We start from the raw sequence: 24,622 nt of genomic DNA, 5'->3' as shown, positions 1-24,622 counted from the left end.
GTTTAATCTATCAATAAAAAGACCGATGAATTTATTTAACAAATATTCAACGAATAAATGAACAGATTAAGAAAAAAATTAAAACACAATGCAAATTAGAATTCTAATTTGCATTTAAACTAATAAAATTAACTTTTTCATTATAATTAAAGTTGATATATAAATAATATTAACATATAATTAACTTTTAAACGTTCAGATTTAAATTATTATAAAACTGTAAAAAATTATTTTACCTTTACACCTTTACCTTTTGTTACAGGAAATAAGCCACAGACTTAGTTTAAAAAAAAAAAAACTTTTGTTCTCTTTTTCTATCAATCTAGCATCAGTAGAATAAAATTTTTTGTACTTTTATTGCTAGATTATGTTTAAACGCAATATAATCTCCTACAGTTTAGAAAGATTGATTTATGAAAGTAGGAATAACATTAAATTCAAACTGATTACATAGTCGGATTCACTATTATTCACCCATACATTATCAATTTTAAGATACTTAAACTATATACATAACACAAGGAAATTTACATTTAGCTAATATAAAACTTTATGTAAGATTATTTTCATTTTTTATCCAAGGAAAAAATATATATATATTTAAGTTAATATAAATTTAATGAAATTGTTTTGGAATTTTCGAAATTTAATTTGATATAAAAAATTTGATTACGAATTTGGTTTCTATGTATTTTTTTGAATAAATCTTACAGAAGAGAATTAAATTGCTCAATGAAGTAAATAACCGGATTATAAAATAGGTTTTTTTGTGATTTATTTTGATTAAAAAAAATTTAAAGTAAAGAGAGTTAATATATCAAATTCTGTTTTGCTTACATTCAATCTGATTTTGAAATATGTGTAAATTTTATATATTTATAAATGAAAAAAATATATATTCCTAGACAAAATGGACAAAAATATATATACTGGATATTCTTAGATAAAGTATTTTTATTAAGTAACAAATCACATTTTGCATTTAGGCTTATATATATTTCATTCAAACTAATATATAGTAACTATTTTTTTAATATATAGAATAGAAAAAATATAGGATTATTGGCATATCTTAATAAATCTGGGTGCAAATTCAACACTTCCCATCTTACGACTTTGTTTTGATATATCAGCTCACTAATATCATAACATTAGTTGGATTACCTCCATAATCAAATAATGACTCATAATAAATAATAAAATATCAAATTTTTATTGTGAAAATAGCTTCATTAAAAACTATGAAAAAATTCTATTTACACAGAAATTGATGAACTGTTTTATAATGATCATTGCCGTTTTATAAGTTACATATAAATTAAATAATGACGATTAAATTAATAAAATAAAGTACATTAAAGCAAAACATAATTGTAAATTTAATATTTTATTAAAAGTTAATTTATTAAATAAAGTAAATAAAAACAAAATATTCTAAGGATCGGTGTAGGTAATCTCGAGTCGAAATTCAATTATATCTGATAAAAAAGGAAAAATATGAAATCATGTTTACTTATCAGTAACATATGAGTAGAATATTATCTACGATTTCATTAATAATTACAAAATGCCCTTTCAAGTTGTAGATGTCACGACTTCTTTATATTACGTAAAGGTGTTTCGGTCCTACTTCTAAAAAATTAAACAATGTTTTTATTCTTTCTGTAATAGAATAGAATATTTTCTTTCTTTTCAATTTAGAATTCATCATACATTAAATATGTATTATAAAATCAACAAGTTTCAAATTTTTATTATGAAAAATTTAATAAACTGGTTTTATTTTAATCTTTTATTAAAATACTGATATTAAAATAAAATATTTTGTGTTGCAGGAAAGAAAAATATGGAAATGTTCTCAGAAACAATATATTTTTAACAATTGATTAGTAAGCCAATGTAAGTAAGATTTAAAATAAAATTGCTAGAAAATCTAATGCTAAATCTTCACCAAAAATATAATTAATTGATTGATTATGCCAATTACGTATCTTCCGAAATCAATATAAAGATTAAATATTTCAATATGGACATACTGATATAACCTATAACATAAGGAAATGCACAAGATTTAAATTACCGATTAAAAATAAATAGAATTACAAGGATTTAAAACACTAATCAAAAGTAAATAAACAAATAAACACTGGATATGTAAAATTTTAATCACTCGTTACATGTCTTTATTTTTGGTAAAGATTGTCATTAAAGATGCAGAAATTTAACTTATGTATAGAAAACATTTTCTATAATTATGCTTTAATAAATTTTAAATTCCGTTTTATACAATTTAAAATGAATGCTAAAAATATTATTGTATTCTATCAAATATATTATATTGACTGCATGAAAAGAGAAATAATATGAATAGAGGTTATTAAACGTTAGTAATGTTAATAAACTGAAATTCAATTTCGTTTAACTATTGATGAAAATATAATTACAAAAGAGGATTTTAAGGACGTTGATAGATTTATATACTTTGTTTAATCTATCAATAAAAAGACCGATGAATTTATTTAACAAATATTCAACGAATAAATGAACAGATTAAGAAAAAAATTAAAACACAATGCAAATTAGAATTCTAATTTGCATTTAAACTAATAAAATTAACTTTTTCATTATAATTAAAGTTGATATATAAATAATATTAACATATAATTAACTTTTAAACGTTCAGATTTAAATTATTATAAAAAAAAGTTTTAGACTTAACACCATCTTATATAGAATTAATAAGATTCATATTTTATTTAATTTTAAAATTTTCATTCAATAAAATAACAAAATAATTCACATTTTTGCATTATTATTGTACAATAATGAAAATTTGTAAAAAATGATTTTATATTTAAACTAATTAATTAGATTTATAAGATACAATAAGATAAGATAGATAAGATACAATAATTTTTGTTAAACAATTCTTAAAATGTATCGTCTTATTAAATATAAAAGTGTACTCGTAAAATCAACAAGAAGTTTACTCGAGATTTTCTTCAATATTTCAATAAATTTCAATATCTTGAGAGATTTTCGACAAACAAAAAAATTTGAAAAAAGTTCTTCAGAAATAAAATCGATGAAAGTAACTTAATTATAAAAGTCTTTCTTAACGATATAATTGAAAGTTCACAGCAAAAAATAAAAAATAGTGAGTTCAATAGAAGAAAAAAGAAACATTGCTCGAAAACTTTTGCTTTACATAGAAAAGTAATTTCATAAGTTTGACAAATTAAAACGCATCATTTTTATGTTTAAATAAAAAAATAAAAACAAAAATGAATTAAACGTAATATTTTTCATTTAATTGTAATTTTTATTTTTTAAATATTCTATATATTTCGTTTTAATTCTGTGAAAAACCAAAGTATCGATCATTAAGAATTATACGTTCAGTTCAGTGATATATTAGACAGTTTGTTAATTAAATCATTTGACAGATAATAGGGAACTTGTTACGTAACAAGTTTGATCAAAATTATGATTCTAACTTTAAAGTTATTATTCTGTTGATTCAAAATTTAAATTTTATTTCCTGTAACCACGACGCTTTATTAAAACTATATAATACGCCATGATAAATTAAGTATTTCTAGATAATACGCTTTTTCTTTCAGATATTTTAAATAATTTTTCAAATCTTTATTTGCTTGTATTAATTGTATACAAGGAAATAAAACTTATTTAGTTTTAACAATACCAAAAGTAAATAATTAAAGAAATTCAATTATGTAACTTTAAATTTTTTTAAGTTTATTCAGTTGTGATCAATTAAGAATTCTTTCTTTCTCTTTTAAATGAGAAAAATTCTTTTCTTCATTCTCATCACTCTTTTCTTTTAAACGAAGAAAGTGATGTTAAAAATAGACTATTAAAATCATTAACTTGTAATAAATACATATGTGAATTAGCATGTGTTTTCCTCCTTTCATGACATAATACTGAAGGAAGTCTTAACGTTTTGTTTTATTAAATTAACTAATGTAAATTTGTATTTCTACTTATAAATTTAACAATATGAATGCCACATCCATTATAATGTATAAAATTTATAATATTGTCCTATTATAAATATTATTATTTAATTTCATTTAATTCTTAATATAAACGAACGAAATTAAATTTTATATTATATATCGAATGATAAATTCTAATGAAATTTCTAAATTTATTTTAAAAATTTATTTAAATAATATAAAATAGAAAATGAAAAAATTAACTTACTGGCATTATACGAAAATCTCCTTAATTCATTATATAATATATATTTAATTATGTAAACGTATAGTTACCAATTTATAAAATATAAAATAAGTTAACTTGATGTCTTATTAATAGACAATGATAAGTTTGTAATAAATTAATTCAATATATTTAATTATATTAATCATAATTATTATATTTATTACAGTTTTATCATTTCGTCGGTATGACTGATTAAATATAAAAAATTCTAAATTATTTTAAATAAAATTCTGTGTCAGTTTCCTGAGTTAGTTATCGTTAAATTTTAAAAAAAAAAGTCGTTAAAAATTAGATTAATAATATTCAAATCTCGTTAAAAATTTGATGATAAATTGTTTTGATAAACGTATTAAAGTTAAAGAGTTTTATTCATGGGTTTTTTTTCCACTGAACTGACTGATAGTTTATTTAAGTTTGGCTTACCCAGCTGAATTTCATCAGTCTTCTCCTCCTTTGTCAATATTGCATAAATCGTCTTTTCCTCATTATTTCATTCAAATTCAATTTTATTGTGGTGTTATCAAATTAACTTAATCATCAAAAATTAAATTGATTAATTCCAAAGTAAACACAAGAGTCTATATTTTAACAATGATATGATAATTAGTGGAGTGATATCAATATACAATTTAAAATTTCAAATTAATTAATTAATCTACTTATTATCCAAATATAATAATTTTGACAATCTATATTTGCATTATAAATATTTAGGTTATCAAATATTTTATAAACGCTAATGAATATTTTTTTATTTAAAATCATTTAAATAAAGAAGCTGTTTTTAATTATTTATAATATTAACTCTAAATACTTTAATCTGAATTTTAATTAGTTAAAAAAGTATAAATATTTATTTAATTAAAGAGTGAATTTTATTATGTTTTTTTTAATTATGTTGTTAAATGAATATAGTTAAAACGCAGAATTTATTTAATTTATTTCAATTAAATAATATTTATTTAGTATTTTAAATTGCTTTTAAATAACTAAATATAAGTTTTGTCAAATGAATGTTGTTTGAAGTGTTTCAACGTAATTTTCTGTTTAATTTTTACATGATTATACTTTTAAGATGCAAATTTAAAAACAAAAGTCTACTAATACCACTTCAAATTAAGATACGGAAATAGAAAATGAATGAGAGCATGCAACATTTCATTTAAATCAGCATAAAATTATTGATTGAATTAATAAAAATACGAACATAATCCTACCTTAAAGAGTCGTAATATATTGGCAACCATAACAGATTCTGTGCTAGAAGCGGCTCCAATAACACCAGAAACAGGCTTCCTTGGAGTATAAATTGGACGATTTCCATCTGTACAGTGATATTCGGAATCGTCCATAGAAGTTAACGACGTCTTAACAAACTCCATGCTTTGTTCTAGAGCGTACGTATCTCTGGAACAGGTGTCCAATATAAACGCGCCCAGTGTGACATTAGGTAAAAGATCATTATCTTCATTTATCTGATCTAGAGCGTATAACATTGCTTCCATTCTCTGTATACCTTTCTCTTCTTTGATTTTTCCACACGCCCTATCTGGATCGGTTCCGATTCCAGCCTCATGCATTGGAAATAAACCACCCAATATCAGATCTCCATTTAATTTTAGATGATACGATTTACTCTTGGCATCTATCTTCGGTACGAATCCCAGAAAGAGGCACACACTTATTAATGTTTCTCTATTAAGAAATGTTCTATATTGCCTCATAGTTTAATTAATGAATAAATTCTTCTTCTAATTGCACAAATCTTGGCACATCAAAGGAGTTTTTCTCACTTTACGAATAAGAAAAGTCATATAAATCAAAAGAACAAGAAATTTTGAATCAGACAAACATCATTTAATTAAAGAGTTTGTAATGTGTTTGCGCTCAATGCAGAATTTATCTATTGACAGAGACTAAATCCAACGCTTTAGCGATTAATGAAAGAGTGATGCAAAGGTCCACGTGCTGCAAAGGTCGAACAAGTACTGCCGTCCACGCGCTTGCCAAGAACAAGGAGAGCCATGCGCAAGCGCCATCCGAACAGTTCGTTGGAATGAGGATAAACGTCAGAGAAGACAAGAAAAGCGGATGTGATGCTACTGTATTATACTATTGTACTTCCGCACAATCTGTGTAAACAGCACCTCTCACGAATGAATTACGAAACGATGTTTGATTAATCGTGTTAGCAATTAAAGATAAACGTTAAAACGTTTAACCAGAACATTTATATAAATTCCACTTTTTTGCTGTGTAAGATTAATATCGACTGATTTGAAGATATATTCTATCAAATTCACGTGACTGAAGGATATATAAATTTATTGAGTGTAACAATAAAGCAAATAATGCAAATTAGATACGATAATTTCCTGTTTTGCCTCATTAAGATTAGGTTCATAGACACTATTCGAAAGATAAGTTAACATTATGATAAATGCCTTTAGTTTCTAATTGATAAACAAATAAATTCAACAAAACACATTCTAAACTGAATAAAATAATTAAATTTTCACAATTAATTTAAATCGAATGCTAATTATAAATTTAAACGTAGAAATTTAATTTTATTTCAATTTTACTGAAAGTAAAATTGAAATAGAAAATATATAAAATATATAAAATAAAATATAAATAAACTGTAATTTTATGTATATAATAACGTTTATAGTATGATTTTTTATATTAAAATTTCATTATTATTATTATTTATATAATACTTTTTAAAAATTACTATCATAAGTATAAAAGTATTAATGTCTGTGACTAAATGTCATTCGTATATATGAAATTAAATTAAGTAATATACAAATATTTCATTTTATACCATTTTATAATGCGCATAATTTCATTAAATTATTCATTTAAAAAAATGGCAAGTAGCTATTTATCAGAACTTATTGTGTTTTCCGAAAGCCTATTTAGCACTAATTAAGCCTTTGAAGCCAAATTAGATTAAAGAAAATAGAAGAAAGAGATATTATTAGTGAATTGATTCTCCATCTATTGCTATCCTTGTGGTTGTTGAAGTGGAGACGGTATCTAATCATTAATGTTAAGTCTGCAACTTGAGCCTTTATACCTTCCTTATTTCTGTCTAGAGAGCAGAAATAAATTGAGAAATAATGAGAGAAAACTCTTCTTGTGGTGAACAATTATTATTATTTTTCGATAGAGTAAAACACTTTTTACAAAAATAATTTTCTCTACAAAATTTATCTTGATAAATATCATATAATTTTATAAACTCGTGCCTCGTGTGAGTACATTATACTTTTTATGTAATAATAATAATTCCCTCAATGGTGTGTATATATATATATATAAAGTAGTATGAAAGCTTTATATTAAGACATACAATTAGTTTGTATTACGGAAACTCATTTACTGACAAAGTAACAAAGTTTGTTATGTCGCCACTGTCTAGAATCTTGTCCGATTACAGAGACCGTTATCGATAGCTGCACTTCCAACAGATGTCGCCATTATCTTTAACGGAAACGGATATTCTATATACGCATGCGTACAAAATATCGAGTTAAATGTTTCTCAGAATAGTAAATGGTTAAGATTTATCTGAGTCATTGAAAAAAGAACTCGAGAAAAAAATCATTTTTGCTAACATTACATTTAGTGCTGTTTTTAAAATTGACTTTTTCCAATTTCTAACTCAAAAATCATCTTAATTAAAATGAAAGTACCATTGAGAAATTCCAACGAGATATTAACGGTTATTTAATGCTTAAATCGTAATTAAATAGAAGTTGATAAGCCAATCAAACGGTTTCTTTCACATTCCAATTTAGTTTTTATCACACAAATGAAATTTAGTTGTAATTTAGACAACTATTTCTTTCATATTAAAATATTCTCTGACATTCAATACACGGAAAAGTTATAAACGTTTATCATTTTACGCGTCAAAATATACGTTGAACAGTTTTGTTATAGAAAGTGAAGAGTTTTTTCAAATATTTTTATTACTTGTTTCGCATTGAAAATATTCTGTCTACTTTTATAAGAATGCTATTTCGTCTAGAAAAACTAAAAAGAATAGTTTTATTTAAAATAAATGTTTAGAAATAAAAAATTTAAAGTGCAAGCGATGCTGAACGAGTTTATACGTCAGCATTTTGGATCGAAGCGTCTAGCTCTGACGGTTCGATTGAATATTTAGCACAGCCCACATTTAAGAAAAGCTATATAATTTCTAATTGATATTATATGCAAAGTATATTAGTCTTACTACATGCTTTCTTATGTTAAGCATTTAGTATAAAATGCTAGCAGATAGCTATAATTTATTTTTCGAATATTGCATTAACTTTGTAACAAGAGCTGCAAATGTATGAGGAATTTAATTTTAAATGTATTTATTTAGAAAATATTTCAATAAAAATTTTATAAGATATTTAACTTTCAGAAGAATACTATGAAACAATTTGGTTATACTTTGCATTACCCTAAACAAATATAAATTAAATATTCCACCTTATATTAATGTGAAATATTTAAAATCATGTATAAATATCAAAAACATGGTTTTAATTTTATCAAATATATATAAATTTTTAAATAACTATGCTAAACTTTCTTAACAGATAAATATATAAAACACATTAACGTTTTAATCTAGAATTTATAGCATAATAATAATTAACTGTTTATATAACTTTGTTTTAAACTCAAAAAATTAAAATACAGTAGAACCTCGATTATCCGGACTAATTGGGGATGAAGGTAGTCCGGATAAGGAAAAATCCGGATAATCGAAACAAATACTTTAATTTGTCTTTTAATGATAATACAACACGTTTTCTTTTCGATGACATATCGGTAACATTAAAAGTAAATACTGTATTTAAATCGTGATCAAATTTTCAAGAAACAAACGTTCGTATCGAATTTGGACTACTACTGATCAACGCTAACAAACTACCTATTGTTTAAAAGGCCCTCTGGTGGCGCAATAAGACGGATTTTATAAAATAAAAAGCAGTTTAAACTACATTTTTATGAATAAAAATTTGACAAACTATTTATCGTTTTATGACGAGTAAAATTTTTTCGTCGCGTTCACGGCTTTTAAGTAATGCATTAACCTTCGAAGCGCGAGGCCCTTCGGACCGCGAGGCATAGGCGGTGGCCCACGTCGTCCATGCCTTACGCCGCCCTTGGTCATAGAAACGATGTGATTTGAATATAAATTATTTATAAATACGTATGTCAAGTTTTTTATTACTACGTAAAATATATTTAAGAGTTTACGGCCACTGTGCCGGGTGAGACGTTGTAGAAACAAAAAAAGTTATGCACTCCATCACGTACATAAACAGTATCGTAATTCGCCAAGTACAAATCAGCAAATTCGTAAAATGTTTGTTTATTTTGAACAATCCGGATAATCGAAAATCCGGATAATCGAAAATCCGGATAACAGAGGTCCGGATAATGGAGGTTCTACTGTATGCTTAATCTATGTTATAACACTTAACTTTTATCAAATATTTTAACATGCTTAAACTCTCGTAACTAATATTTATCTAATAAATATATACAATTTTCCGTCCATTAGCCTGACAACTTCTATGTTAAAGGTTTACATAGCATATATCTAAGCTTTAGCCTATTATCTATACAAACCTGGCAAATTTAATTAAATTCCTTTCAACAAGATCATTGAAGTATAGTTTTGAATTTTATAAAATTACTCTACTTCCTGAATTACCTCAGCTCTATAAATTAATAATATTATTTAATGTCCAATCGACATTTTAAATTTAGCCTTTTAAATACAAGGCCATTTTATCGTAAGCTGACGCAGCATTCGTAAGCAAGAATTTGTGACAAATACGTGCTCGAGTGTCAGAATTTTGCCTCTACAAACTATTATAAATGACATGTATTTCCAATATTCAGCGTTGACATTCACTAACATTAGAAAGTTTTGATAATGAGAGAAAGTATAATTATCGAAACAATACAATTCAATAACACTCGACTAAAATAAACATTTATGTGTACAAAAAAGTGCGTAATAAAATTCTTTACAACATTAGAATTATTGATTTATATATTCTTATCACTTTAATACATGTTTACATTACTTTCCTTATATATTTACATACGCTTTTTATAATATACTGTTAACTGTAAAATTCGGAGAAAGCAATAAATAAAAAAATGTATTAGATCGTAGTTTAGAAAAGTATTTTCTTGCATAAAAATTTATTCTCTCTTTCGATAAAATTACAATTTATAATTTTTATTTAATTATTTTAAATGTAAAAAGATTATTANTACAATAAGATAAGATAGATAAGATACAATAATTTTTGTTAAACAATTCTTAAAATGTATCGTCTTATTAAATATAAAAGTGTACTCGTAAAATCAACAAGAAGTTTACTCGAGATTTTCTTCAATATTTCAATAAATTTCAATATCTTGAGAGATTTTCGACAAACAAAAAAATTTGAAAAAAGTTCTTCAGAAATAAAATCGATGAAAGTAACTTAATTATAAAAGTCTTTCTTAACGATATAATTGAAAGTTCACAGCAAAAAATAAAAAATAGTGAGTTCAATAGAAGAAAAAAGAAACATTGCTCGAAAACTTTTGCTTTACATAGAAAAGTAATTTCATAAGTTTGACAAATTAAAACGCATCATTTTTATGTTTAAATAAAAAAATAAAAACAAAAATGAATTAAACGTAATATTTTTCATTTAATTGTAATTTTTATTTTTTAAATATTCTATATATTTCGTTTTAATTCTGTGAAAAACCAAAGTATCGATCATTAAGAATTATACGTTCAGTTCAGTGATATATTAGACAGTTTGTTAATTAAATCATTTGACAGATAATAGGGAACTTGTTACGTAACAAGTTTGATCAAAATTATGATTCTAACTTTAAAGTTATTATTCTGTTGATTCAAAATTTAATTTTTATTTCCTGTAACCACGACGCTTTATTAAAACTATATAATACGCCATGATAAATTAAGTATTTCTAGATAATACGCTTTTTCTTTCAGATATTTTAAATAATTTTTCAAATCTTTATTTGCTTGTATTAATTGTATACAAGGAAATAAAACTTATTTAGTTTTAACAATACCAAAAGTAAATAATTAAAGAAATTCAATTATGTAACTTTAAATTTTATAAGTTTATTCAGTTGTGATCAATTAAGAATTCTTTCTTTCTCTTTTAAATGAGAAAAATTCTTTTCTTCATTCTCATCACTCTTTTCTTTTAAACGAAGAAAGTGATGTTAAAAATAGACTATTAAAATCATTAACTTGTAATAAATACATATGTGAATTAGCATGTGTTTTCCTCCTTTCATGACATAATACTGAAGGAAGTCTTAACGTTTTGTTTTATTAAATTAACTAATGTAAATTTGTATTTCTACTTATAAATTTAACAATATGAATGCCACATCCATTATAATGTATAAAATTTATAATATTGTCCTATTATAAATATTATTATTTAATTTCATTTAATTCTTAATATAAACGAACGAAATTAAATTTTATATAATATATCGAATGATAAATTCTAATGAAATTTCTAAATTTATTTTAAAAATTTATTTAAATAATATAAAATAGAAAATGAAAAAATTAACTTACTGGCATTATACGAAAATCTCCTTAATTCATTATATAATATATATTTAATTATGTAAACGTATAGTTACCAATTTATAAAATATAAAATAAGTTAACTTGATGTCTTATTAATAGACAATGATAAGTTTGTAATAAATTAATTCAATATATTTAATTATATTAATCATAATTATTATATTTATTACAGTTTTATCATTTCGTCGGTATGACTGATTAAATATAAAAAATTCTAAATTATTTTAAATAAAATTCTGTGTCAGTTTCCTGAGTTAGTTATCGTTAAATTTTAAAAAAAAGTCGTTAAAAATTAGATTAATAATATTCAAATCTCGTTAAAAATTTGATGATAAATTGTTTTGATAAACGTATTAAAGTTAAAGAGTTTTATTCATGGGTTTTTTTTCCACTGAACTGACTGATAGTTTATTTAAGTTTGGCTTACCCAGCTGAATTTCATCAGTCTTCTCCTCCTTTGTCAATATTGCATAAATCGTCTTTTCCTCATTATTTCATTCAAATTCAATTTTATTGTGGTGTTATCAAATTAACTTAATCATCAAAAATTAAATTGATTAATTCCAAAGTAAACACAAGAGTCTATATTTTAACAATGATATGATAATTAGTGGAGTGATATCAATATACAATTTAAAATTTCAAATTAATTAATTAATCTACTTATTATCCAAATATAATAATTTTGACAATCTATATTTGCATTATAAATATTTAGGTTATCAAATATTTTATAAACGCTAATGAATATTTTTTTATTTAAAATCATTTAAATAAAGAAGCTGTTTTTAATTATTTATAATATTAACTCTAAATACTTTAATCTGAATTTTAATTAGTTAAAAAAGTATAAATATTTATTTAATTAAAGAGTGAATTTTATTATGTTTTTTTTAATTATGTTGTTAAATGAATATAGTTAAAACGCAGAATTTATTTAATTTATTTCAATTAAATAATATTTATTTAGTATTTTAAATTGCTTTTAAATAACTAAATATAAGTTTTGTCAAATGAATGTTGTTTGAAGTGTTTCAACGTAATTTTCTGTTTAATTTTTACATGATTATACTTTTAAGATGCAAATTTAAAAACAAAAGTCTACTAATACCACTTCAAATTAAGATACGGAAATAGAAAATGAATGAGAGCATGCAACATTTCATTTAAATCAGCATAAAATTATTGATTGAATTAATAAAAATACGAACATAATCCTACCTTAAAGAGTCGTAATATATTGGCAACCATAACAGATTCTGTGCTAGAAGCGGCTCCAATAACACCAGAAACAGGCTTCCTTGGAGTATAAATTGGACGATTTCCATCTGTACAGTGATATTCGGAATCGTCCATAGAAGTTAACGACGTCTTAACAAACTCCATGCTTTGTTCTAGAGCGTACGTATCTCTGGAACAGGTGTCCAATATAAACGCGCCCAGTGTGACATTAGGTAAAAGATCATTATCTTCATTTATCTGATCTAGAGCGTATAACATTGCTTCCATTCTCTGTATACCTTTCTCTTCTTTGATTTTTCCACACGCCCTATCTGGATCGGTTCCGATTCCAGCCTCATGCATTGGAAATAAACCACCCAATATCAGATCTCCATTTAATTTTAGATGATACGATTTACTCTTGGCATCTATCTTCGGTACGAATCCCAGAAAGAGGCACACACTTATTAATGTTTCTCTATTAAGAAATGTTCTATATTGCCTCATAGTTTAATTAATGAATAAATTCTTCTTCTAATTGCACAAATCTTGGCACATCAAAGGAGTTTTTCTCACTTTACGAATAAGAAAAGTCATATAAATCAAAAGAACAAGAAATTTTGAATCAGACAAACATCATTTAATTAAAGAGTTTGTAATGTGTTTGCGCTCAATGCAGAATTTATCTATTGACAGAGACTAAATCCAACGCTTTAGCGATTAATGAAAGAGTGATGCAAAGGTCCACGTGCTGCAAAGGTCGAACAAGTACTGCCGTCCACGCGCTTGCCAAGAACAAGGAGAGCCATGCGCAAGCGCCATCCGAACAGTTCGTTGGAATGAGGATAAACGTCAGAGAAGACAAGAAAAGCGGATGTGATGCTACTGTATTATACTATTGTACTTCCGCACAATCTGTGTAAACAGCACCTCTCACGAATGAATTACGAAACGATGTTTGATTAATCGTGTTAGCAATTAAAGATAAACGTTAAAACGTTTAACCAGAACATTTATATAAATTCCACTTTTTTGCTGTGTAAGATTAATATCGACTGATTTGAAGATATATTCTATCAAATTCACGTGACTGAAGGATATATAAATTTATTGAGTGTAACAATAAAGCAAATAATGCAAATTAGATACGATAATTTCCTGTTTTGCCTCATTAAGATTAGGTTCATAGACACTATTCGAAAGATAAGTTAACATTATGATAAATGCCTTTAGTTTCTAATTGATAAACAAATAAATTCAACAAAACACATTCTAAACTGAATAAAATAATTAAATTTTCACAATTAATTTAAATCGAATGCTAATTATAAATTTAAACGTAGAAATTTAATTTTATTTCAATTTTACTGAAAGTAAAATTGAAATAGAAAATATATAAAATATATAAAATAAAATATAAATAAACTGTAATTTTATGTATATAATAACGTTTATAGTATGATTTTTTATATTAAAATTTCATTATTATTATTATTTATATAATACTTTTTAAAAATTACTATCATAAGTATAAAAGTATTAATGTCTGTGACTAAATGTCATTCGTATATATGAAATTAAATTAAGTAATATACAAATATTTCATTTTATACCATTTTATAATGCGCATAATTTCATTAAATTATTCATTTAAAAAAATGGCAAGTAGCTATTTATCAGAACTTATTGTGTTTTCCGAAAGCCTATTTAGCACTAATTAAGCCTTTGAAGCCAAATTAGATTAAAGAAAATAGAAGAAAGAGATATTATTAGTGAATTGATTCTCCATCTATTGCTATCCTTGTGGTTGTTGAAGTGGAGACGGTATCTAATCATTAATGTTAAGTCTGCAACTTGAGCCTTTATACCTTCCTTATTTCTGTCTAGAGAGCAGAAATAAATTGAGAAATAATGAGAGAAAACTCTTCTTGTGGTGAACAATTATTATTATTTTTCGATAGAGTAAAACACTTTTTACAAAAATAATTTTCTCTACAAAATTTATCTTGATAAATATCATATAATTTTATAAACTCGTGCCTCGTGTGAGTACATTATACTTTTTATGTAATAATAATAATTCCCTCAATGGTGTGTATATATATATATATAAAGTAGTATGAAAGCTTTATATTAAGACATACAATTAGTTTGTATTACGGAAACTCATTTACTGACAAAGTAACAAAGTTTGTTATGTCGCCACTGTCTAGAATCTTGTCCGATTACAGAGACCGTTATCGATAGCTGCACTTCCAACAGATGTCGCCATTATCTTTAACGGAAACGGATATTCTATATACGCATGCGTACAAAATATCGAGTTAAATGTTTCTCAGAATAGTAAATGGTTAAGATTTATCTGAGTCATTGAAAAAAGAACTCGAGAAAAAAATCATTTTTGCTAACATTACATTTAGTGCTGTTTTTAAAATTGACTTTTTCCAATTTCTAACTCAAAAATCATCTTAATTAAAATGAAAGTACCATTGAGAAATTCCAACGAGATATTAACGGTTATTTAATGCTTAAATCGTAATTAAATAGAAGTTGATAAGCCGATCAAACGGTTTCTTTCACATTCCAATTTAGTTTTTATCACACAAATGAAATTTAGTTGTAATTTAGACAACTATTTCTTTCATATTAAAATATTCTCTGACATTCAATACACGGAAAAGTTATAAACGTTTATCATTTTACGCGTCAAAATATACGTTGAACAGTTTTGTTATAGAAAGTGAAGAGTTTTTTCAAATATTTTTATTACTTGTTTCGCATTGAAAATATTCTGTCTACTTTTATAAGAATGCTATTTCGTCTAGAAAAACTAAAAAGAATAGTTTTATTTAAAATAAATGTTTAGAAATAAAAAATTTAAAGTGCAAGCGATGCTGAACGAGTTTATACGTCAGCATTTTGGATCGAAGCGTCTAGCTCTGACGGTTCGATTGAATATTTAGCACAGCCCACATTTAAGAAAAGCTATATAATTTCTAATTGATATTATATGCAAAGTATATTAGTCTTACTACATGCTTTCTTATGTTAAGCATTTAGTATAAAATGCTAGCAGATAGCTATAATTTATTTTTCGAATATTGCATTAACTTTGTAACAAGAGCTGCAAATGTATGAGGAATTTAATTTTAAATGTATTTATTTAGAAAATATTTCAATAAAAATTTTATAAGATATTTAACTTTCAGAAGAATACTATGAAACAATTTGGTTATACTTTGCATTACCCTAAACAAATATAAATTAAATATTCCACCTTATATTAATGTGAAATATTTAAAATCATGTATAAATATCAAAAACATGGTTTTAATTTTATCAAATATATATAAATTTTTAAATAACTATGCTAAACTTTCTTAACAGAAAAATATATAAAACACATTAACGTTTTAATCTAGAATTTATAGCATAATAATAATTAACTGTTTATATAACTTTGTTTTAAACTCAAAAAATTAAAATATGCTTAATCTATGTTATAACACTTAACTTTTATCAAATATTTTAACATGCTTAAACTCTCGTAACTAATATTTATCTAATAAATATATACAATTTTCCGTCCATTAGCCTGACAACTTCTATGTTAAAGGTTTACATAGCATATATCTAAGCTTTAGCCTATTATCTATACAAACCTGGCAAATTTAATTAAATTCCTTTCAACAAGATCATTGAAGTATAGTTTTGAATTTTATAAAATTACTCTACTTCCTGAATTACCTCAGCTCTATAAATTAATAATATTATTTAATGTCCAATCGACATTTTAAATTTAGCCTTTTAAATACAAGGCCATTTTATCGTAAGCTGACGCAGCATTCGTAAGCAAGAATTTGTGACAAATACGTGCTCGAGTGTCAGAATTTTGCCTCTACAAACTATTATAAATGACATGTATTTCCAATATTCAGCGTTGACATTCACTAACATTAGAAAGTTTTGATAATGAGAGAAAGTATAATTATCGAAACAATACAATTCAATAACACTCGACTAAAATAAACATTTATGTGTACAAAAAAGTGCGTAATAAAATTCTTTACAACATTAGAATTATTGATTTATATATTCTTATCACTTTAATACATGTTTACATTACTTTCCTTATATATTTACATACGCTTTTTATAATATACTGTTAACTGTAAAATTCGGAGAAAGCAATAAATAAAAAAATGTATTAGATCGTAGTTTAGAAAAGTATTTTCTTGCATAAAAATTTATTCTCTCTTTCGATAAAATTACAATTTATAATTTTTATTTAATTATTTTAAATGTAAAAAGATTATTATTATTATTGTAAATATTAGTTAAAAGAATTAGTCTAAATCAGGTGTTTTTGTGGCTTCTAGTTACCTGATAGAATATAAAATAGTAGGCCTACAATGTATGTCTTTAATCATCTGTTTGTCTACACGTTTCGGATAAATTAACTAAAAACTGTATTAAAAATGAAAATGTGTATATTAAAAATGTGTTATATATATAATTTATTTTATGTACCGTACGTATGCTGAATGTATAATCTTATGCAACATGCTATACAACTTTCGTCTTTATGAAATATCTTTGAATTAGGATCTGGTCTTCTAATTAAAGAAAATTTTTTATGGTCAAAATAGTCTAATAGACTAGTCCAATAAGTAAATCAATTTATCATAAAAATTGTTTTAAAATCTTTTAAAATTTACTTAATATTTATTAGAAGTTTAATAAAGATGATTATGACGATAATATATTTCGTAATAATCGTTTTTATATAAATATGATGAATTACAACAACCGTAGTAATCTATTGTAAATCTGATATTGAAAATTCGATTTAATAAATTGAACCTAATGCAGTGCATCAATCATTAGTAGTAGCATGCGTATCAGTCTGGCAGTGGCTCCAGGGTGATGGTATTTTATCAGTCATGTGATGTCATATATACTTGTTTATCAGCAGTTGGAAGCATTTTAGTAATGTTTATAATAAAAAGTGAAAATTTGTCTATCGTAAATAAATTATATACAGTATATGTTTCGTTTAGTGAAGCAAGATTAGCAAAATGTTTTGCTAACCTCGCTGTAATTGTTAGATTAAAACATTATTTTTAATCACATTTATTGAAACTTATTAAATTTCAACTTATTACTCCAGAGGTAAGTACTTTTTATATAGATTTCTATCTGAACTGAAGACATGTTTATTTCTTTTTCGAATTAAATCTGGTTGTGGAAAAGTTTACTTATATTTTATTCAGTTTCGATTAGATTATAGAACTATCTTCAATCATTTCCATAACATAGTTGAGATGAAACTTGAGAAATTTTCAACTAAAATATTTCGTCAGATCTTTTCTTAGAGAATATTCCAGAAAAATATATTTACTTCATATTACGAAATTCTATTCTAAGTATTTTTGACAACAAAGAAATAATATCTTTCCAAAAATATTATTATGAAGTATAATGTGCTTCAGAAAAAAGCTAACTATCGTATTAGTTTGGTGTTACAGAGCTTTGTAATTTTAAATTCTTTACTACATTTGGATCTATATTTATTTAAATTAAATTTATATAATCAGAATGTATTTATCAATATTTTTAATCACTAAAACGAAATAGTACATTTTGTTTTAATGTTTAAATATTATAAGTATATTATAATTCATGTAATATCAATGTAATAAAAGTTTTGTTATTACAGTATATAAGTACTGAAATTTTAATACAATTTAATTTAATTTGAATATTATTAAATAAATATTTTTAAAAATTAGGAAAACTACGTTTTTATTTTTATATTCTTGAAATGTTATTCGTATGCACTAGATATAAATAAGTTGTATATTTCCCTATTTATTGTCTGTAGATTCAAACAATGTTTAGTGGATAAATCCACGATAATAATTTATTTAATTCGAACGATAAGAAAATATTAAATTAAAAAAGTGAAGACAATAAAAATTGGCATGTTTATTTTCGTATGTCTAGTAGAGAACTTCATATTTTATAAATAACAATAATACAAACGTATTTATTTTTTAACTGTTGCTACCTGTTTTTCTTGAACGCAATCTATAATTGAAAAAAATATAAAAAAGAAACTATTCGTCTAACTTCGTAAATATCCTTTTCTCAAATGTCACACCGAGATTTCTGCTAAATCTATAAATTCAAAAAGTTCTATGAAAAGAAAAATTTTCGAGAATATGTAACATACCAACACAATGCTGTTAAAGGCAATACAAAAAGGAAGATAATGCTTGAGATATTTTCAAATTGAAAGAAATATTGGAATAAGTATTTATACATTGTACACATTGAATATTTTATAAAGCACTTGATATATTTACCTACATTGTTTCTACTTAGTTCTATTGCTTAGTGTTTTTTAAACAGAGACGATATATTGCTATTTTATTTATTTTTTCTTTATTATTGTATTGATATTTATTCGTTCAATAAAATATATTTAACTATTATATGATTTTAATTACACCTTACAAATATATTTCGCAAACGTATCGATTTTCTAGTTTTATATCAATTCTATTACCAAACTACTTTGAAAAAATGATTCTTCAAAAATAACAAATTATAATTTATGTTAACCGAAACAAATTATTCATCGATGTAAGGAAAATATGTATATGCTAGACTCTTGCTAATCCGGCTATTCTTTGCACAGACAAGTGCCAGATTAGCGAGAGTGCCGTTTTACTGAGAATAGTTCATATAGGCGAACTAGGCGATGGCCTAGGGCTCTTGAATTCGGGGGGCGGCATGGCGAAAGTACATGCATAAATTACAATAAATAATGAAAAAATAAATGTTTTTTGACCACAATCTTTTCTCACGTGTTGACCCGTGAGTAGCCATTTTAAAAGTAGCGCCGTAGTCTCACGATCGCGATATTGCGTGCTGCATATTGAATAAACATTAGATACTCTTGGGGCGACGTCAAAGTCATTTGCCTAGGGCGCTGAGTTTGCTCGGGCCAGCAGTGCTGAGAATGTATAAGCCTAAAGCTTGTTTAATTAATGGCAATGAATGATGTGGCCTGTCGCCCTGCGGTGACGATTCATTTTGGAGGCAGCGGCAAATAATACGGCGTATTGACGTGCAATACTATATTGCACGTCAATACGCCGCCAGCAATTCTCAACCTTCTTAGCTCTGCGACCCCCAAATAGTAAATTTAAATAAAATTAATATTTCGTGACCCCCACTTCTACCCAAAGGAATAATAACAGTAATTCTTACTNATTAATAGACAATGATAAGTTTGTAATAAATTAATTCAATATATTTAATTATATTAATCATAATTATTATATTTATTACAGTTTTATCATTTCGTCGGTATGACTGATTAAATATAAAAAATTCTAAATTATTTTAAATAAAATTCTGTGTCAGTTTCCTGAGTTAGTTATCGTTAAATTTTAAAAAAAAAGTCGTTAAAAATTAGATTAATAATATTCAAATCTCGTTAAAAATTTGATGATAAATTGTTTTGATAAACGTATTAAAGTTAAAGAGTTTTATTCATGGGTTTTTTTTCCACTGAACTGACTGATAGTTTATTTAAGTTTGGCTTACCCAGCTGAATTTCATCAGTCTTCTCCTCCTTTGTCAATATTGCATAAATCGTCTTTTCCTCATTATTTCATTCAAATTCAATTTTATTGTGGTGTTATCAAATTAACTTAATCATCAAAAATTAAATTGATTAATTCCAAAGTAAACACAAGAGTCTATATTTTAACAATGATATGATAATTAGTGGAGTGATATCAATATACAATTTAAAATTTCAAATTAATTAATTAATCTACTTATTATCCAAATATAATAATTTTGACAATCTATATTTGCATTATAAATATTTAGGTTATCAAATATTTTATAAACGCTAATGAATATTTTTTTATTTAAAATCATTTAAATAAAGAAGCTGTTTTTAATTATTTATAATATTAACTCTAAATACTTTAATCTGAATTTTAATTAGTTAAAAAAGTATAAATATTTATTTAATTAAAGAGTGAATTTTATTATGTTTTTTTTAATTATGTTGTTAAATGAATATAGTTAAAACGCAGAATTTATTTAATTTATTTCAATTAAATAATATTTATTTAGTATTTTAAATTGCTTTTAAATAACTAAATATAAGTTTTGTCAAATGAATGTTGTTTGAAGTGTTTCAACGTAATTTTCTGTTTAATTTTTACATGATTATACTTTTAAGATGCAAATTTAAAAACAAAAGTCTACTAATACCACTTCAAATTAAGATACGGAAATAGAAAATGAATGAGAGCATGCAACATTTCATTTAAATCAGCATAAAATTATTGATTGAATTAATAAAAATACGAACATAATCCTACCTTAAAGAGTCGTAATATATTGGCAACCATAACAGATTCTGTGCTAGAAGCGGCTCCAATAACACCAGAAACAGGCTTCCTTGGAGTATAAATTGGACGATTTCCATCTGTACAGTGATATTCGGAATCGTCCATAGAAGTTAACGACGTCTTAACAAACTCCATGCTTTGTTCTAGAGCGTACGTATCTCTGGAACAGGTGTCCAATATAAACGCGCCCAGTGTGACATTAGGTAAAAGATCATTATCTTCATTTATCTGATCTAGAGCGTATAACATTGCTTCCATTCTCTGTATACCTTTCTCTTCTTTGATTTTTCCACACGCCCTATCTGGATCGGTTCCGATTCCAGCCTCATGCATTGGAAATAAACCACCCAATATCAGATCTCCATTTAATTTTAGATGATACGATTTACTCTTGGCATCTATCTTCGGTACGAATCCCAGAAAGAGGCACACACTTATTAATGTTTCTCTATTAAGAAATGTTCTATATTGCCTCATAGTTTAATTAATGAATAAATTCTTCTTCTAATTGCACAAATCTTGGCACATCAAAGGAGTTTTTCTCACTTTACGAATAAGAAAAGTCATATAAATCAAAAGAACAAGAAATTTTGAATCAGACAAACATCATTTAATTAAAGAGTTTGTAATGTGTTTGCGCTCAATGCAGAATTTATCTATTGACAGAGACTAAATCCAACGCTTTAGCGATTAATGAAAGAGTGATGCAAAGGTCCACGTGCTGCAAAGGTCGAACAAGTACTGCCGTCCACGCGCTTGCCAAGAACAAGGAGAGCCATGCGCAAGCGCCATCCGAACAGTTCGTTGGAATGAGGATAAACGTCAGAGAAGACAAGAAAAGCGGATGTGATGCTACTGTATTATACTATTGTACTTCCGCACAATCTGTGTAAACAGCACCTCTCACGAATGAATTACGAAACGATGTTTGATTAATCGTGTTAGCAATTAAAGATAAACGTTAAAACGTTTAACCAGAACATTTATATAAATTCCACTTTTTTGCTGTGTAAGATTAATATCGACTGATTTGAAGATATATTCTATCAAATTCACGTGACTGAAGGATATATAAATTTATTGAGTGTAACAATAAAGCAAATAATGCAAATTAGATACGATAATTTCCTGTTTTGCCTCATTAAGATTAGGTTCATAGACACTATTCGAAAGATAAGTTAACATTATGATAAATGCCTTTAGTTTCTAATTGATAAACAAATAAATTCAACAAAACACATTCTAAACTGAATAAAATAATTAAATTTTCACAATTAATTTAAATCGAATGCTAATTATAAATTTAAACGTAGAAATTTAATTCTATTTCAATTTTACTGAAAGTAAAATTGAAATAGAAAATATATAAAATATATAAAATAAAATATAAATAAACTGTAATTTTATGTATATAATAACGTTTATAGTATGATTTTTTATATTAAAATTTCATTATTATTATTATTTATATAATACTTTTTAAAAATTACTATCATAAGTATAAAAGTATTAATGTCTGTGACTAAATGTCATTCGTATATATGAAATTAAATTAAGTAATATACAAATATTTCATTTTATACCATTTTATAATGCGCATAATTTCATTAAATTATTCATTTAAAAAAATGGCAAGTAGCTATTTATCAGAACTTATTGTGTTTTCCGAAAGCCTATTTAGCACTAATTAAGCCTTTGAAGCCAAATTAGATTAAAGAAAATAGAAGAAAGAGATATTATTAGTGAATTGATTCTCCATCTATTGCTATCCTTGTGGTTGTTGAAGTGGAGACGGTATCTAATCATTAATGTTAAGTCTGCAACTTGAGCCTTTATACCTTCCTTATTTCTGTCTAGAGAGCAGAAATAAATTGAGAAATAATGAGAGAAAACTCTTCTTGTGGTGAACAATTATTATTATTTTTCGATAGAGTAAAACACTTTTTACAAAAATAATTTTCTCTACAAAATTTATCTTGATAAATATCATATAATTTTATAAACTCGTGCCTCGTGTGAGTACATTATACTTTTTATGTAATAATAATAATTCCCTCAATGGTGTGTATATATATATATATAAAGTAGTATGAAAGCTTTATATTAAGACATACAATTAGTTTGTATTACGGAAACTCATTTACTGACAAAGTAACAAAGTTTGTTATGTCGCCACTGTCTAGAATCTTGTCCGATTACAGAGACCGTTATCGATAGCTGCACTTCCAACAGATGTCGCCATTATCTTTAACGGAAACGGATATTCTATATACGCATGCGTACAAAATATCGAGTTAAATGTTTCTCAGAATAGTAAATGGTTAAGATTTATCTGAGTCATTGAAAAAAGAACTCGAGAAAAAAATCATTTTTGCTAACATTACATTTAGTGCTGTTTTTAAAATTGACTTTTTCCAATTTCTAACTCAAAAATCATCTTAATTAAAATGAAAGTACCATTGAGAAATTCCAACGAGATATTAACGGTTATTTAATGCTTAAATCGTAATTAAATAGAAGTTGATAAGCCAATCAAACGGTTTCTTTCACATTCCAATTTAGTTTTTATCACACAAATGAAATTTAGTTGTAATTTAGACAACTATTTCTTTCATATTAAAATATTCTCTGACATTCAATACACGGAAAAGTTATAAACGTTTATCATTTTACGCGTCAAAATATACGTTGAACAGTTTTGTTATAGAAAGTGAAGAGTTTTTTCAAATATTTTTATTACTTGTTTCGCATTGAAAATATTCTGTCTACTTTTATAAGAATGCTATTTCGTCTAGAAAAACTAAAAAGAATAGTTTTATTTAAAATAAATGTTTAGAAATAAAAAATTTAAAGTGCAAGCGATGCTGAACGAGTTTATACGTCAGCATTTTGGATCGAAGCGTCTAGCTCTGACGGTTCGATTGAATATTTAGCACAGCCCACATTTAAGAAAAGCTATATAATTTCTAATTGATATTATATGCAAAGTATATTAGTCTTACTACATGCTTTCTTATGTTAAGCATTTAGTATAAAATGCTAG

At 25.1% G+C, this 24,622-nt stretch overlaps 3 protein-coding genes across 3 annotated transcripts; all 3 read right to left on the bottom strand.

Moving 5' to 3' along the window:
- Positions 1–4,540: 4,540 nt before the first annotated feature.
- Positions 4,541–6,697, bottom strand: LOC111626980 (metabotropic glutamate receptor 8-like). Its single transcript, XM_023370522.1, has 2 exons — positions 5,469–6,697; positions 4,541–4,829 (listed from the first exon to the last, which is right to left on the bottom strand). Exons 1-2 carry the CDS (start codon positions 5,973–5,975, stop codon positions 4,782–4,784), a joined length of 555 nt encoding a protein of 184 aa, XP_023226290.1. The 5' UTR covers positions 5,976–6,697; the 3' UTR covers positions 4,541–4,781.
- A 5,409-nt stretch (positions 6,698–12,106) lies between these two features.
- LOC111626985 (metabotropic glutamate receptor 8-like) lies at positions 12,107–14,367 on the bottom strand. Its single transcript, XM_023370526.1, has 2 exons — positions 13,139–14,367; positions 12,107–12,499 (listed from the first exon to the last, which is right to left on the bottom strand). The coding sequence occupies exons 1-2, from the start codon at positions 13,643–13,645 to the stop codon at positions 12,452–12,454; spliced, it is 555 nt and encodes a 184-aa protein (XP_023226294.1). The 5' UTR covers positions 13,646–14,367; the 3' UTR covers positions 12,107–12,451.
- Positions 14,368–20,618: 6,251 nt separating this feature from the next.
- LOC111626986 (metabotropic glutamate receptor 8-like) lies at positions 20,619–22,778 on the bottom strand. The gene is made up of 2 exons (XM_023370527.1): positions 21,550–22,778; positions 20,619–20,910 (listed from the first exon to the last, which is right to left on the bottom strand). The coding sequence occupies exons 1-2, from the start codon at positions 22,054–22,056 to the stop codon at positions 20,863–20,865; spliced, it is 555 nt and encodes a 184-aa protein (XP_023226295.1). The 5' UTR covers positions 22,057–22,778; the 3' UTR covers positions 20,619–20,862.
- Positions 22,779–24,622: the final 1,844 nt, after the last annotated feature.

The sequence above is a fragment of the Centruroides sculpturatus genome, unplaced genomic scaffold (assembly GCF_000671375.1).
Source record: "Centruroides sculpturatus isolate CEXI.00-Female unplaced genomic scaffold, Cexi_2.0 scaffold467, whole genome shotgun sequence".
NCBI classification, from domain to species: Eukaryota; Metazoa; Arthropoda; class Arachnida; order Scorpiones; family Buthidae; genus Centruroides; species Centruroides sculpturatus.
Note: the sequence above shows the minus strand (reverse complement) of the source record. Positions and strands in the feature narration are given on the sequence as shown.